At 68.8% G+C, this 16648-nt stretch overlaps 2 protein-coding genes across 2 annotated transcripts in view; one reads left to right on the top strand and one right to left on the bottom strand.

The window, feature by feature from the left end:
* Positions 1–2875, bottom strand: part of CRYBA1 (crystallin beta A1) — an 11549-nt gene extending 8674 nt beyond the window's left edge. The window contains exon 1 of the mRNA XM_035343380.1: positions 2641–2875. The gene's annotated coding sequence lies outside the window, so the exon portion shown is untranslated. The remainder of the gene's footprint in view (positions 1–2640) is intronic.
* Positions 2876–3587: 712 nt separating this feature from the next.
* The window catches only part of MYO18A (myosin XVIIIA), a 30321-nt gene continuing 17260 nt past the window's right edge, over positions 3588–16648 (top strand). Inside the window, 11 exon segments of the mRNA XM_035343362.1 lie at positions 3588–4679; positions 12685–12825; positions 13538–13594; positions 14075–14162; positions 14233–14342; positions 14418–14594; positions 14702–14912; positions 15069–15211; positions 15627–15727; positions 15808–15871; positions 16069–16213. Of these exon segments, the coding sequence (XP_035199253.1) occupies positions 3666–4679; positions 12685–12825; positions 13538–13594; positions 14075–14162; positions 14233–14342; positions 14418–14594; positions 14702–14912; positions 15069–15211; positions 15627–15727; positions 15808–15871; positions 16069–16213 (2251 nt within the window). The 5' untranslated portion in view covers positions 3588–3665.

Here is a 16648-nt window from a genome sequence, read left to right as displayed (position 1 = left end):
CCCCCCCCCCCTTTTTTTTTTTTTTCTGGGGGGTCTTTTGGGGTAGTCAGCCTGATCCTGCCCGCATGGGTGTCGGCAGGGTGAAAATGCTGGTCTGGGCCCCCCCCCGGGATGCCAGGGAGTCGCACCCAAAGCCGCTCGCCCCTAACCGGTGGTCTCCTGGCACCTGGGTCACCTTGCTGGGGGTGCCGTGGGGTGCCCAAGGGGGTGGTCTTACAGAAAAAGAGAGAGGCTGGCAAAGCCCCTGGGGGCTGCGGCGCCTGCCGGTGCGTTAATTTGCCCGGGGAGCAATATACAGAGCATCCAGGGCTGGGACGCGTGTCCAGAAATAGTGTGGTTTCCATCCTCTGGGATGCAAATCGCTTGGTCAACGAGCGTTGGAGCTAAACTTAGGGCAGATGCTGAAAAGCGTGGGCCCACGGCACGCCGGGCGAGCGGCAGCCACCGTTCCCTCGCCTCGGGGGTCCCCTGGAGCAGGGGGACCCCCAGCCTCGCACTCAGCCCTGGGCAGAGCCAAGCGTCACCGCAGCGCCTGCGCCGGCCCCGGACTTTGCCCGCTGACGAGCTGCGGCTCAGCCCTTTGCCGTGGGCTGGGCCCTGCTGGGGGTCACGCTGCAAACCGGGACCCCAAAATGCACGGCGGGGCAGGCGGGTGGCTGCCGGTGACCCCTCGCACGGGCAGCAGGGTGAAGCCCCCTTGCCGGGGGTGTCCTGCAGCGGGGGACTTCTCTTTCCCCACCAGCCGGTTGCTGAATCGCCGCCGTTCCCGGCGCGGAGCCTGGCGGGGTCAGTGCTCCGCAGAGGGTGTTTTGTAACGCCTGGGCTGTTTTATGGCCCCGGTTTGGGGCGAGGCGGGTGCTGGGGCGCGCCGGGCACACGCACCCCACGGCCCAGGGTGACGTGTTGAAGCTCTCCCGGCACGGGGACGCGTTTGCCAGCCAGCCGCGTCTTCTGCTGCCGGGTTCCTGCATGGGAGGACCCGAAATCCAGCTTTGGGCAGAGCCTGGTGGCGCTGGAAGGGGTTGTTCTCCTCTCCTGACGCATCCTGGCATTGTCTGTAAGGGCAGGCAGCGTTGGAGAGCTTTGGAAACCCCCTAAATCTTCTGCGGAAATCTCGTGCCGGCGTCCGGTGAGGAGGCGAGGAGCTGTGGCACAGGTCAGCTGCTGCATGGGAACCACTGGGCATTGCTGCCAGCAGCTCCCTGGGCCCTCAGGACCGTCCCCAAACTTGGGGGCACAGCCGGGGCACGGGGTCCCCAAGGGGGTGGGTTCCAGCCCCCGTCTCCCACCGCGGGGCGGGCAGGCGGCCGGCAGACTTGCGCTTCAGGTCGCCGTGTCGGGAGCGCGTCGGACGAGATTGCGTCGCGGGGAGGGAAGGAGTGGCCCCGAGTTTCAGTGAACGCCTTCCTCCCTGCCGGGAAGCTGCGGGGCCACGGGGCTCAGCACCGCAGCGGGGGAGCCCTTTGGGGGGTCTCATGGGGGGGGGGAATTGTGGTCGGTTCCCCTCCGGCTGTGACCTTGCGGGTGATGTCCTCCCTGCCCTGACAGCCCGCGTGTCGCAGCAAGCACCTTGCGTGCAACGCGCGGGCGAAGCCGGCGCCCGCGGCCGCCTCTCCCACCCGTGTGATGGCTCATGCACGCTGCCACCCGAACACGCCTGGAGCTGGGTAATCCCGGAGCGAGCCCGGGCTGAGCCAGGGAAGGTGCGCGGGGTGATTCAGGAGCAGGGGAACGCTCAGCGGCCACCCCCTGCTCGCTGCACCCGCCTGCGCCCGGCTTCCCGGTGCCTGTGTCCCGTTGGTGTCCTCAAGGAGCACGGGGCTTCCTCGGGGACGGGCAACGAACCCCCAAGAGCTGGGGGAGGCCAGGGGTCTGCGCTTGGCCGTGCTGGGGGGCCTCGTGGTTTCCAAAGCTCCTGCCCCCCCCGTGCACAGTGGCCTTGCGTGGGGTGCACGTGGCGGTGCTGCGGGCTGGCGGTGCTGGCTGGTTGGCGCCGCTGGCTCATTAGCGATGCAGCTCGTAGCGCTCGTTCCCCCTTTTTGTCGAGCATACAAAGGCCCGGAGGGAGCATGTGTGCGGGGGAGAGGAGCAGCCGAGGACAAAGAGCGGTGCCGGCCGCCGGGCTCTGAAGCGCCTCGTCCCCCAACAGCACCTGCCTGGCGGGCTGCGCCGGCCGCTCTGCCCACGGGGCTCCCCCCGGTACCCGGGGAGGGTCCCGGCAGCCCCCAGCCCCTTCGGTGCCCCATGGTGAGCAGGAGGTGCCTGGCACTGCCCTGGCCAAACCGTGCTGCTCCGGGGGTGCCCAAGCAGGTGGGGTCACCGGTGGCACGTGTCACCGGGAGGGGTGCCGGTGGTTCCCTCATTGCCGGCACCGAGGCCGTGGTGGCACTGCCCTCATCCCCGGCGTGGGGAGAGCTCGGACACGGGGCCCTTTGCATCCCGTGTCCTGCTGGGTGCATTTGGGGACACGTGGCCCTGCGGGGAGGTGGCCCAGGTGGTGGGGATGCTGCGCTGGAGCTGAAGCAAGGCTCTGCGGGCACGGCACGGCACGGCACAGCGTGGCACTCGGGCACGCCGGGTGCCCACGGAGCCCTTGCTGCTGGCGAGGGGAGCGTGCCCGTCCCCACGGGTCGCACAGACCTTTCCCCGCCGGAGAGCTCCAGCGCAGACGCTTGGAACGCGGGGACTTTTCCTGTTGTCCTTTGTGCCGAGGTTCAGTTCCTGCGCGGCGCGGCTTCCTGCTCTGTTTATATATAGCTGTCAGTCCGTCCCTCGCTGCTTTTCCACCCAGCTGTTTGATTTTTGAGCTGTTTATCCGCAGCCCAGGCGCACAATGGAGGTCGGTGGGTGGCTGGCGGCGGCTCAGGGAGGCAGCGCTCGCCCCAGGGCCGAGGCTGGGGGTGCCCCGGGGCCGTGGGAGGGGTTCAGGGGGGGCCCAGGCTGTGCGGTGGGGCCCGGGGCCGGCCGTGCCATGGCTTTGCTGCAGGCTGGGGCCCTCCCCCTACGAGGGATGCCCTAATGAAAGAGCGACTGTTCCTGGAGGTCACCGCAGCGTCACGAGTTCTGCGTGGTCCCGGCTAAAATTAGGCGTTTATCAGCTTTTCGGAGGGATGCGATTTTAGAGGTTCCTGTTTGTTAGGGGGGGTACTCGGCCAGGGCTGCGTTTGGGGGGGTTCCCTCCCCGCTGTCCCCCCTGGGTGGGGACACTGCGTGCTGCTGTTCCCTACGTCCCTGGTGGCTTTGCGGTGGCCGAGGCTGGGGCCAGCCCCAGAGAGGCCTCTGTGTCTTCGACAAGGGGCTTTTGAAGCAGCAGGCGAGGTGTCTGCGGTGCCACGGGCTTTATTGCCTGGGGAAACATCCACAGCAGCAGCAAACATAATGGGCCCTCGGGAAACCTCCCTGCCTGCCCGCGCGGCTCCCAAACTGCCCCGTGCGCGAGGGGTCCGTGGGGGTCTTGCCCGGGCTCTGGTCTCATTTTGGGGCATCCCAGGCGTGGCCCAGGCTGGGGGTGGCAGTGCAGGTGACCCTGGGGGGACACGGGGTCGGTGTTGGCCATGGTCTGACCGTGTCCGTGTGTCGTTCTGCAGGCAGGCGGCCGTGCCGTGAGCAGCGCCCCAACCAGCACCCTGCCGCGGGGGCGAGCGCGCCCCGAGCCCCCCTCCACCATGTTCAACCTGATGAAGAAGGACAAAGAGAAGGATGGGGCCCGGAAGGAGAAGAAGGAAAAGAAGGAGAAGAAGGAGCGGATGTCGGCGGCCGAGCTCAAGAGCCTGGAGGAGATGAGCATGCGCAGGGGCTTCTTCAACCTCAACCGCGCCTCCAAGCGGGACTCCAAGGCGCGCCTGGAGATCTCCAACCCCATCCCCATCAAGGTAGCCAGCGGCTCCGACCTGCACCTCACCGACATCGACTCCGACAGCAACCGGGGCAGCGTCATCTTGGACTCGGGCCACCTGAGCACGGCCAGCTCCAGCGACGACCTCAAGGTGGACGACGCCAACTTCAAGGGCTCGGTGCTGCAGCGGGCGGCCAAGTTCGGCTCGCTGGCCAAGCAGAACTCGCAGATGATCGTCAAGCGCTTCTCCTTCTCGCAGAAGAGCCGGGACGAGAGCGCCTCCGAGACCTCCACCCCCTCCGAGCACTCGGCGGCCCCCTCCCCGCAGGTGGAGGTGCGCGCGCTGGAGGCTCAGCTCGCCAAGCACGGGACGCCCCCGGGACACCCCCGTACCCCCCCTGCCGCCTCCTTTCGAGCCAGGGTGCCGGAGCTGGTGGGCAAGCGGTTCCCCGCGGACCTGCGGCTGCCCGCCCTGGTGCCCCCCCAGCCCCCCGTGCCGCGGCAGCTGGAGCTGCAGAGGCGCAACACCGGCGATTTCGGCTTCTCCCTGCGCCGCACCACCATGCTGGACCGCGCGCCCGACGGGCAGGTGTACCGGCGCGTCGTGCACTTCGCCGAACCCGGCGCCGGCACCAAGGACTTGGCGCTGGGGCTGGTGCCGGGCGATCGGCTGGTGGAGATCAACGGGCGAAACGTGGAGAGCAAATCCCGGGATGAGATCGTGGAGATGATCCGGCAGTCGGGGGAGACGGTGCAGCTGAAGGTGCAGCCCATCCTGGAGCTGAGCGAGCTGAGCCGCTGCTGGCTGCGGGGCGGCGAGGGGACGCGCCGCGCCACCTGGGATGTGAGTAACGGCGTCCCTGACACCGGGCTGGTGTCCCGGGTTTCTGCCGGCTGCCACCGTCCTCGCAGCGGGTGTTTGGGTTGGCACAGGGCGTGGGAAGCGGCGGGCGTTGCAGCTGCTCCCGGCTGTAGCAAGCGCAGGGAGGAGCGGGCGGCCCTGGCGGGGATGCGGGGGCGATGCCTGCCGCGCTCCGGGAGGCAGGACGCTGCAGAGGAAGGAGTCTGCAGCTGGCTCGTGAGCTGGTACTGGTGGATTTTGGCCCCAAAATGCTCGGCGTGAGGCTGGTTTTGGTCTTTCTCCTGCTGGAAGGGCTCTGGGAGAGCTGAGCTCTGAATCACCTTTGGAAAACCTGTGTACTGACCCGGCTGTGGGCAGCGAAGGCAAAGCATCGGTGCCGGCGCTGAGACGCAGCACGATGCCTACCAACCGAGAGCCTGGAGCACTGAAGCTCCCCATGCCCACCTCCCCCTGCCTCTGCTCCCAGGGAGGAGCGAGGTCTGGCAGGGAAGGGAGCTCGGGGGGGAACTTTGTGAAGCTTTGCAGTGCTGTGCGATGGGGAGACAGAAAATTTGCAGAGCCCGGCGTGCGCGGCTGGTGCTGTATAAATAGAAACTTAATGGCTGCGTGACCCACATCTTCCGCGTGTGCCGCTGGCTCCGCTCACCCTGCCGCGGCCTAACCATCACCGTGGCTGGCTTCCAGCTATTTCCCTGGATGCTGAGACCCTGCAGAGCCAGGCAGAGCTGGTCCTGTCCCCGCCGTGTCGCTGGTGACCGTGGTGTGGGGCTGCCATGGGGCTCCTTGCGCTCCCCGAGCAGGTGTCAGCGCTGCAGGGTGGAGCCTGCACCGAAGCTGGGTGCTGGCTTTCCAGCAGCTCCTCCTTGGAGCCCCATGGCGTGGCCAGCCCTGGAGAGCTGCTCAGGGCACTGCTGGCTCCAGGACAGCCCCGTGGGGCCGCGGGCTGAGGGGCACGGCTGCCCGTCTGTGCTGCAGCGCGCCGCTTTGGTGCAGGTGCACGTTTGATGCAAGCACGTAGGGGCTGCCGAGGTGCTTGTGCCACCGAAAGAGCAATGCTGGGGCTGGGGAGGGAGAAGAGGAAATGCCGGTGCCCTTGGAGCAGCCGGGGCTGCGGGGGAGAAGCCGCAGCATATGGCCTCGTGGCGGGCGCTGGCACGGGCAGCGTTTGCGGGCAGCAGCTATCTGCTTCCACCGTGCATGGAGAGCACAAGGAGAGCTCTCTGCCTGCCCTCCCCCTGCCTCCCCCGTGCCTCTCCGGGTTTCGCTTCTTCCAAAAAGCCACCAGAAAGCCGAGGGGAAGCTGTCAGGGCTCTGCGGTGGGAGCGCTGTGCTCGGTAACAGCGGTGCCGTTCCCTTTGTGCCGCGACCAAGCCGAGCCCGGCGCTGCGGGGTCAGTGCCTGCAGGGGGTTAAAGCATAAATCATAAATCCTGGCAGGAGCAGTTCCTGGAAAGGAGCCGTCCCGTGCGCTGACCACAGACCGCTGCTTATCTTCAGGATACGCAGCGTAACGGGGCGGGCGCCTGGGCTGCAGCCAGCTCCCCGCCGCCGTCCCCCGGCTCTGCGGGCTCGCGGCCGTCCCCCCATTCCCCAGCTGTTTCCTCCGGCTCGGGGCAGGGGCACCTCTCCACGTGAGCACGTCCTGCGTCCTCGCTGGGGACCCTTGACCCTCGGCAGGGACACGGAGGGACATGCCGTGGCTTTGCAGGTGGAGCTGGTGTCCCCGGCCGTGCCGGGGAGCTGGGGCGGGCAGCGGGCGCAGCCGGGGGCCGTGCAAGGTGCTGGCGCGCGCAGGGAGGCCCGGCTCTCCCCCAGGCCCAGCTAAGCTCCCTGGAATGTTTCTGGTCCTAATTTAAATAAAAATGATCCTTTTTGAAACAGGAAATTATAGACATATTTTGGGCTGTTGCTCTGGGAGCCCCTCCCCGGCTGGAGCAGGGAAGGTGCCGGGGTTTAACCCCTCCACGGAGGGGCCCCACCGAGCTGCCCTTGTCCCTCTGCCTGTCCCCGAGGTGGGGACACGTGCTGGAGCCGGGCAGGGCCAGGAGGCAGAGGGTGCGATGCTTGGGGTGCTCTGGGCAGCCCCAACCATGCCGTGGGGTTCACGGGGTCTGGCTGGTGGCACGGCACGGCTGCTGGGGACCGGGGGAAAGCCCCACCGTGTCCCAGCCACGCTCCCGGCGCTGGGCAGCCGGTCTGGCTGGGCTCCACGCTCCTATTTATTTATTTACCGTCGAAATTCCTCAGGCAGGGCCCAGGCATGCGCCGTCCGGATCTGGTGGGGCAGAAATATTCCAGAAACGCGCCCGACCGCTCCGGCACTTCAGCCAGACCACAGGCATCCGGCGGCCGTGCCGGCGCGCCCCGCGTGCCCTGGTTGCCCGCGCCAGCCTTCGCTCACCCGCCGGCACCCGGGGCACGAGGCCGACGTGCTGGCTGCCAGCTCCTTGCTGTGCCCAGTGTCCCACCAGGGTGCTGGGACATGGGTGGACGCGGTGGTGGGACACGCGTGGTCCCCAAACCGGGGTGTTGGGGACGCGCTGGAGGCTGCGGGGTTGGAGCTGTGGGATCTGCAGTGTCCCCGATGTGTTTTCCTCCTGCTTTTCTTGTGTGTTCTCCGTGGAAAGCTCTCAATTTGTCCTTTCTTCTGCCGCGGGGGCAGTGCTGGCGGGGTGGCCCCAGCACAGGGGGCCCCAAGGGGCTGTGGTGCCCAGTGGGCTTGGCAGTGGGACTGGTGCGTCATCCCCACACAGCCGGGCTGTGCGTCCCCGTGGAGGTGTCCCATGGGCACCGGGCCCTTCCCAGCTCTGTGGCCGGGGGTCTGGGGGGATGCTCGGGGCCCCTCGGGTCACATCACGGGTCTGTGTGTGCTGGGCTCGCCAGGGAGGTGGCCGTGCCCCTCGGAACCCACAGGCGCCGACTTCCAGGCGAAGCCACGTGCCTCCGGTCGGGGCAATTCCTGCTGTCACGGCTGTCACCGTGACCCCTTTGCTACTAAGGCCGTGGCTGCCGCCGGCGCTCCCTGGGGACAGCGGTGTCACCGCCGGCACCCTCCGCCACGTCACGGCAGCCCTGCCAAGGGCGTTTTTGTCACCCATCCCCGGTGTGTGCGCCGGGAGAGGCGAGTGGCGAGGGTTTGGGGCTGCCGTGCGGGGCCAGAGGGGACGTGGCCTCGGGCAGGGCCATGTGTGTGTGTCCCCAGGGCGGGCAGGGACCTGCTCAAACACCTCCTGGGATCCCCGCGGTGCCCGTGTCCTGTGCTTGCTGCCCCCGCCATGCGTCTCCCCGAGGTTTGGGGCCGTTTCTGTGGTGCTGCCGGCACGCACCGCGTGCGGAGGCCCCGGCCTCACTTGCCCTCCAGGGAGACCTCGGTGCTCGGAGGGAGCTTTGCTGTGGATGCGGCCGTACGGGGGGGGGCCGTGACGCCGTGCGTGGCGTGGCTGCGGTGCCGTCCCTGTCCCACCGGCACGGGGACAGCCCCCCTGTGCCACCCCCTATGCGGCACAGGGCTCTCCACCCCGGGTAGCATTTCGGGGGGCTGCCACGCTCTTGGCAAAGCGACACGCCGCTCCCCTCCAGCCAGCAGCAGCGGGGCCACGGGGGGTGCGGGAGCACCCGACCCCGCTCCTCGGCACATGGGTCCCTCCTGGCTCCTGCTCCACAGGGGCGGGCAGTGGGATGTGGGGGGGGGGAGGCGGACGCTTCCCCCCCGCGGCGCCAGCCTGCCGCGGGCCCACATCACTTCCTCCGGCGGCGGCGAAGAGGCCCCCGCTGCCCGAGCTTCCCCCCCCGTGCGCCCTCCGCCTGCTGCGCGCGCCGCCGGGGCCCTCGCATTCCTTGGCTATTTTTAGGGTGGCCCTATCGGCCCAGCTGTCCCCGCGCTGCCGCACGCCTCTCCCACCACCCCGTGCCGTGCTCGTCCCACCGGGAACCCCGCTGCCGGCCCCGCGGTAAGGTGGGGACCCCGGCACGGCTGGGGGGGACCCCGAGGGGGACGCGTGGGGGCCACCCCCTCGGTGGGACGGGAGCTGCTGCGGTGGCCGAGGGCTGTTTCTGGAGGGGACCCTGGTGCTGGTGCCGTGCGGCGTGGAGGGCACTGGGGGTGGAGGATTTGGGGGGCTCCGTGGGCAGGTTTGTGCCCAGACCCCGGTGCCTGGGTGGGGGGTATGGGGCCTAGGAGCTGGGGATGAGGGGAACAGGGTGCTGTGACCCCAGGCGGGTGGTTTGGGTGCTCCTCTGTGCCCTGTGCTGGCAGGGGGGGGTGCCATGTGGCCCCTCATGGGCAGCCCTGGATCGGCCCCGCTGGGTTTCGGAGACCCCGCTGGGTCCCTGCTTGGGCTGCCCGGCTGCTGGCACGGGGTCAGGCTCAGAATAGCCCCCTGAGTGCGTGCCCAGGGCAGAAAATATCCCTTCCCTCACCCCGCAGCTGCTTACTGCAGCGGGCTGGCCTGGCACGGGGGGGAAAATCTGGGCACGGTGCTGCCGTATGACCAAAGGGGCTTTTTTTGCACCATGAGGTTCTGTGCCTGTCCCCAGCGCTCCCTACAGGCTCCGTCTGCTCGGACGCTGCGCGGGGCTGGCTCAGCTCAGGGTCCTGAGGCTCCCGAGCCCTCCCGCTCACCTCTCCCTCTCTCCCCCAGCCAGGGCTGCGGCTCCATGAGACATCGCCATGGCCTTCTCATCCCGCTTTGCGTTCTGGGAGCAGAAGGGAAGTCTTGCTCGCGTTTGCTCGCACCCCACGGTGCCCACCAGCTCCCCCCGTTTGCCCAGCACGCCTGCCGCATCCAGAGCAGCGCTCCCGGGGCCAAAATCCCCCCCCCTCCCCGGCACGGAGGCTCAGCAAGTGGCCCTCGAGCCGCCCTCGTGCCACGCTGAGCAAACCGGCACCCCACCACTGCCCGGCTGCGGCCACGAATGCACCCACTAACACGCTAACCGCCGCTTGGCACGCGGCCGCTGCCTCCCCTAACACGGTGTGAACCCCCCCCCGGGCTCGACGTCGCCACTCGGGACGCCCCAAAGTGGCCAGGCTGAGCCCGCAGAGCCGAGCTGGTGCCAGCTCCGTGCGCCGGGCTGGCGGCGGGCGGGATCGCTTTCCCCCCGCGCACCTTGCCTCTTGCTCAGCGCCGTGTTTAGCTCAGCTGTCAGAGCTAAGTTGAGCAACGTGCGAAAAGCCAGAAGCCCGCGCGGGGAGGAGCGAAGGGGCTTTATTTACCAGCCCCGCTCACCAGCTGCCAACGCAGCCCCTCCTGCGGCGGGGAGCAGGGGGCTGCGCCGCGCTTTGGGCTTTGCGGGGTGCGCCTCGGAGCTTCGCCCCTTTTTTCTCAGCTCGGCCGGACCCGCGGTGCTTTCCTCGGGCCGCACCGAGGCCTCGTGCTCAGCAGCAGGCTGCAAATTTGGGCTGTTTCACCTGCTCACACAAAGGCTTCCTCCCCCCCCCCGCAGCACGGAGAGCGACGGGCTGCGTGCCTTTCCCCATGGTGCTGCTGGAGCGGGCGGCCGGCACCGAGCCCACCGGGTCGCCGCGTCCCCCTGCGGCGGCTGAAACGCGCCCCTCTTGTTTGTCTGACCCTCAGGTTAAGGACGAGGACAAATCCTTAGCTGTGAAAAGACCCGGGAAGGAGGACGGGGCTGTAAGTGCTGCAGGGCACGGGGAGGGGGGGGCTCTGTGCCGGGATGGGGCTCGCCCTTGGCTGGGGCACGGTGGCACCTCCTAGGAGGGTCCTGGGCTCAGCGTCCCCCTCCTGCAGCTGATGTAGGGCAGCGTGCGGGGTGCGGGTGGTTTTGGTGGTGGTGGGAGCTGGCCACAGGGGTGCCCGGCTGTTGGTCACAGCAATTTTCGCCCCTCTGGCTCACCAGGGCTCGTCCCTGCCCTGCAGAGCCCGGCAGGACGGAGGCTCGGTGCTTGCTCTGAGTTACTGCAGCAGCGGCACTTCCCACGCTGCCTGCTGAAGCTGTCGGTGGGGGAAATCTTGCAGATTGCCCCGCGCCTTGCAGCCAGGCTGCCAGCACCCCGAGTGGGCTGAGCGCTCTGAATTATCCCTCCTGTACCCATGGCCTGAGGGTTGACGGGCTCCTGGGCACGGGGCCGGGGAGGTCGGCATCGCCTCTTCCCCTGGGCCTGGCGGGGAGCTGTGGGATGGTTCAGGGAGGGGGCTGGATGTCTCCGACACGTGTCCTGTGGTGCCCGAAATCTGGCCAGGAGCCGTGCTGGGACCCCAGGCACCAGCCCAAGCTGCCCAGCACAGCCACATCCCGCAGCACAGGGGCTCACAGTGGGCACGGCACCCTCAGACCTCCTCTAACCCCACCCCTGTCTTTGTGGCTGCAGCCAGAGAGCCCGAGCGCCGCGAAGGATGCGGCACCCGCACCCCCAAAACCCGAGCCCCCGAAGAGCCCCGAGCCGCCCCCGGGGAGAGGGAAGAGCCCGGAGCCAGTGCTGAACGGGGCCGCCAACGGGCCCGAGGGTCCCGCGGCGGGCACCGAGGCGCAGGGGGACGACGGGCAGGGCCTGTCCCGCCGCAGGGTGGTGCGGGTGGTGCGCAAGGTGGTGCGCAAAGTGCTGCCGGGGGAGGACGCCGGCGGTGCCAGGGAGCCAACGCGAGACCTCAAGTCTCCCGAGCCCGTGCCGCCCCCCAGAAAAGAGGAACCATCCCTCCCCGCGCCCCCACCACCACCCCCTGCCAAGCCGGCCGCCCCCGCCAAGCCGGAGCCCAAAGATGAGATCTCAGCGGGGCTCAAAACCCTCATGGCCAAGGGCAAAACCAAAGAGCACCGCCCGCGGCTCCGGCCGGGAGACAGGCGAGAGGAGAAGTCCCCCGAGCCCTCCGGGGGCAAAGGAGCCTCCACGCCGGGCTCCCCACCCACCGCGGGGGACACAAAGCCATCCGTGTCCCCGGGTGCCAAAGCCAAGCCGGAGCCTCTGGCGCAGCCTTCGGGAGGGAAAGCGGAGCCGCCAAAGGCATCCGCCCCGAAACCCACCGCCCTGGAGAGGCACAAGGTACCGGTGTGTGCACGGCTCTATCCCGGCGTGGGTGCGCGGTACGACCCGCAGGGACGCCTCGTCCCGCGCGGCGGAGCATGGTGTGAGCTCACCAGCATGGTTTGCAGTGGTTTTGGGGCGTGCGGGGGGTTTGTGGTGCCGGGCAAGGGGTTCACTTTTCGGCACGGTCGGGTACGCCGCGGCCACCGCGTCACGCTGCCCCTTGTCTCCCCACCCTGCTCGTGTGGAGAAGAAGCAGCAGCCCAGCGAGAAGCGACAGACCCCCGCGAAAACCGCCCCAGGACCCCCCCAGCAGGTGCGTGGGAGCAGGGACCCGGGATTTGGGGTGCCAAGCGGCTGCTCAGGGCGGTGCTGGGTGCCTGCGGGTACCCCAGCGTGGGTGCAGGTGGGCAGGGCGCTGCGGGTCTGCGCGAGGTAGCTGCCCTTGCGTGGTGTCGGTGGGCTTCAGGGCCAAAAAAAGCACCCGTGATGTCCCCCGTGCCGGCGACGTGCCGGTGCCAGGCAGCCCGCTGCTAACGGTGCTCTGCCTCCAGGCTGCCCCCGGCCCCGCTCCCCAGCTGAGCCCGGAGGAGGAGGCGCAGCGCCGGCTGGAGAGGATCTTCACGGCTTCTGTAATTCGGGGGGGGGTTCGGTGATTGTGCGTGGCTTGGTGCTGGATGGGGACGCTGCCCCATCCACACCGCGTGCTCTCCCTTGGTGTTTGCACCGCCAGTTGTGGCCGCCGCTCTGGGTGCCGCCGGCTGGTGGGTTTGGCGATCGCTGCCCCGAGCAGTGTGCGTGGCCGTGGGGAGCTGTGGTGCCTGGCAGTGCCGTGCCATGTCCTGGTGTCAGCATCCCCGCTGCAGCCTGGGCACGGCCGTCCCAGCTGGGGTGATGTCTTGGGGGTTTTGGCCGTGCTGGGGCCCCGTGGGGCGTCGCGGTGCCGCTGCTGCTCTCTGCCTCTCACCCCTCTTTTCTTTCTCTCCTCCTCCCTCGCTGCTGTCAGCTGGACCCCGCGGCCTCCGCCCCGGCTCCCAGCCAGGTACCGTACCCCTGTCCTCAGGAGCTCTCTGCCTCCGCTGGCAACCTGCCGCTGTCCTCTGTCTGCCGCTGGGCTGGCGTCTGCGCCCGCGCCTCGTGCTGGAGCGTAAGGCTTTCCCCACCCAGGGCTGCTGCAGAGAGCGGCCAGGGTGGCCCCGTGTCTCCATCGCGCTCCCTTGGCCGCAGCAAGCCGAGCCGACAGGGCACAACCGCGGCTGGGTGCCTCTCCCTGGGCTCACTTGTTGCAGGGTGGTTGCAGCTCTGGGCTCCCCATGGCCGTGCCGGGGCACGTGGCGGAGCGGCAGGCACCCCGGGCTCGCCGGGAGGGTGCTGTTGGTGGAGGTGGCAGGGTGATGGCAGTCCTCAGCCTGGCTGGGGAGGGCTAACAGCGGGGAGGGAAGGGGCAGAGCCAGGCAGAAGGGCCGGTGAGCATCAGGGATGGGGGCAGGAGTGGGGGCAGTGCCCTGATTCCCCGCGTGTCGCCGTGCCGGCACTCGCTGGGCCTGCACCAGAGCATCCTGGCAACACGGTGCAGCGGGGCCACCTCCTGCCCTGGGTGCTGTGCGCTCACCCCCAGCCGGCGCCGGGTGCTGGCTTTGGCCACCCGGCCTCGTGGCCACCTTCCCAGCACCGTGCCAGACCTGCTGCTCTGCAGTTGTCCCAGCTGCGGCTCCGGCAGCGCCCGCGTGGCCGGGGGCTCTGGGGTGGCCGCGCTTTGCCGCACGCCTCCGCTCTCTTCCCCCTGCTGCTTCCCGTGCTCGCTGCGGGGCAGAGCGCGGCCCTTCTCGCCCTCACGCCCCGTCTCTCGGCCTCGATAGGGACAAGCGGACGATGTCCTGGCAGCCCCCTTTGGCCCCGTCCCTGCTGCAGCTCAGGTTTGGCTTTGGGGCTCGCCCTGCTCGCGGGTAGCGGGGACGTCCCCCATGTGCCAGCTGTGCCAGCCCGACCTTACTTACCCCCGTGGGACTGTGCCACCGCTGTGCTGTGTCCTGTGTCCCTGCGTCCTGTCCCCGCAGCGTGTCCTGTGTCCCTGCCCCGTGTCCCCGCAGCGTGTCTTGTGTCCCCACAGCATGCCATGTGAGTGGCACGGGGCTGCCGTGCGTGCCGGGGCTGCAGTTTGGGAGCGCAGCCCCTCCAGGCTTACCAGGGTTGTCTGTGATGACTGCATCCCAGGGTCATTGTGGCTTTGTGTCTACCCCCAGCCGTGGCAGGGACGGGGGTCTCAGCAGCCCCAAATCCTCCGGGGTCCCCGGGGCAGCGGAGAAGCTGGGGACGCGTGTTGGGAGGGCTCGGGGCTCGCGGGAGGTGGCACGGCACCACGCTCCCTCCAGCCCCCACGTCCCCCTGTCCCGCAGGCCAAGACGGAGGAGCAGATAGCTGCCGAGGAGGCTTGGTATGAGACCGACAAGGTGTGGCTGGTGCACAAGGATGGCTTCTCCTTGGGTGAGTTGGGGTCAGGCCAGGGTTCAGGGGTGCCCAGTGCGGCCCCGCTGAGCCCCGCGTGCCCTCACAGGCAGCCAGCTGCGGCCGGAGGAGGCCAGCGCTCTGCCCGAGGGCAAGGTGAAGGTGAAGCTGGACCACGACGGAGCCGTCCTGGAGGTGGAGGAGGACGACGTGGAGAAGGTAGGGCTGCGGGATGGGGGGCCGCGGGGCGGTGGGGACCCCCGTTCCCCGCCTGACCCCCGGCCTCGCTCCCAGGCGAACCCCCCGTCCTGCGACCGCGTGGAGGACCTGGCCAGCCTCCTCTACCTCAACGAGTCCAGCGTCCTGCACACGCTGCGGCAGCGCTACGGCGGCAACCTCATCCACACCTACGCCGGCCCCACCATGGTCGTCATCAACCCGCTCAGCTCCCCCTCCATGTACTCCGAGAAGGTGACGCCGGGCGGGGGCGGTGGCGCGTGCCAGCGGCGCTGGAGCTGTGTCACTCCTCAGATGTGGGGCCGCAGGGTGCCGAGCGTCCCCCGCTTCTCCCCCCCCAGGTCATGCACATGTTCAAGGGGTGCCGCCGGGAGGACACGTCCCCGCACATCTACGCCGTGGCCCAGGCCGCCTACCGCAGCATGCTGATGAGCCGCCAGGACCAGGCGGTCGTGCTGCTGGGCGCCAGCGGCAGCGGCAAGACCACCAACTGCCAGCACCTCGTCCAGTACCTCGCCACCATCGCCGGCAGCACCGGCAAGGTCTTCTCCGGTGAGTGCGCGCCGCGGGGTCCCCCTGCCAACCTCCGCACGCCCTCGCTTTCGCGGTCACGGTGCTGCTCTCTCACTTGTCTTCACCGCCGGCGCCCTCGCCGCGTGCACGCCGCCGGCCACGCGCACCCCACCGCCCCCGCTTGTTTCCTCGCAGCGGAGAAGTGGCAGGCTCTCTACACCGTCCTGGAGGCTTTTGGCAATAGTAGCACCAGCATGAACGGCAACGCCACGCGCTTCTCTCAGATCATCTCCCTGGACTTCGACCAGGCTGGGCAGGTGGCGTCCGCCTCCGTACAGGTGAGGGGCCGGGGCGGCCCCCTCGGCGCAGGAGCCGGTCCGTCCCGAGGGCGTTTTCTCCTGCGAGCTCTCCTTTCTAACCCGCTCCTGCCAGCCCGGCCGTGTTCGCAGCCAAGCGTCAAGCTCGTGGCTTTGTTTGCAGCCAGTCGGGGTGATAACAGCAGCCCTTAAAATGCAACAGAGCCGCTTCGTGCTCCAGTGCACCTGCTGGTCGAGCCCAGGAGAGCTCAGGAGAGATGCTCAGGGTTTGCGTTACTGCAACGTCCTGCAGCAGGGCCAGGAGACCTCCAACGTCTCCTTGGGAACCCAGGGAAAAGGGGATCCTGGGCTGGCAGCAAGGACGAGGCTGGGGCCGGGGGTCTTGGTGGGAGCGTGGCCCTCGGGGACGGTTCCCAACCCTCCTGACCTCTCCCAGACGCTGCTGCTGGAGAAGCTCCGTGTCGCCCGGCGCCCTGCCAACGAGGCCACCTTCAACGTCTTCTACTACCTGCTGGCCTGCCCTGACAGCGCCCTGAGGTGAGCGTGGCCCCGGCATGGGGGTCTCAGGGGTCTTCCGGCACCGTGGGTACCAACCTGGGTGGTGTTTCCCCCAACAGGACCGAGCTCCACTTCAACCACCTGGCGGAGAACAACGTCTTCGGCATCGTGCCCCTCGCCAAGGTCCTGCCTGCTGCGGGGCTGGGCAGGGGGCTGCAGCGGGGTGGGGGCATGGGGAAGGAGCTGGGAGGGCCAGGGTGGCCCTGTCCCCGTGGGCAGGGGGACATCCGCTGGTCCCCAGCCCCTCTGGGTGCTCGTGGCTTGGCCAGTGGCGCCGGGGGCTGGCACCTTGTGCCAACGGCTCCCATCGCTCTCTGCAGCCCGAGGAGAAGCAGAAGGCAGCCCAGCAGTTCAACAAGCTGCAGGCTGCCATGAAGGTGATGGGCATCTCCGGCGATGAGCAGAAAGCCTTCTGGCTCGTCCTGGGGGCCATTTGTCACCTTGGGGCAGCCGGAGCCACCAAAGGTAACGGGGCTGGGACGCGTTCATCGGCTGAGCTCAGGTCTGCCGGCTGGTCGGGGTCCAGATTGATGCTGGCACCTCTGCACCTTGCAGACAGGCTCGGGGGGGGGGGCTTTTGGGGTTGTGCAAGGGGTTTTGGGGTTGAGCTCCCAGCCAGCAGGGATCAAACATCCCGGGCGCCACCAGAGAGAGTCCCTGGCTCGGTCGCTGTCACATCAGGGAGTCGTGGGGCTGGGGACAAGGGAGTGAGGGGGGGTGCACGCATGTCCCCCCACCTAACGCCGCTCCCTCCCCTGTCCTCCCACAGAACCACTGGCAGATGGAGCCGGTAATCGGAGCCGTGCGGGGCTCTGCTCTGGGCTTGGTGGTGGTCTGGGGGCTAAAAAGGGGCTTGGGGTGCTGCTGGTGTGCTGGGAGCAGCCCCGGGCTGGGCTCTGG

Source organism: Oxyura jamaicensis, chromosome 19 (assembly GCF_011077185.1).
Source record: "Oxyura jamaicensis isolate SHBP4307 breed ruddy duck chromosome 19, BPBGC_Ojam_1.0, whole genome shotgun sequence".
Lineage (NCBI taxonomy): Eukaryota > Metazoa > Chordata > Aves > Anseriformes > Anatidae > Oxyura > Oxyura jamaicensis.
This window is presented reverse-complemented; position numbering and strand designations above follow the sequence as displayed.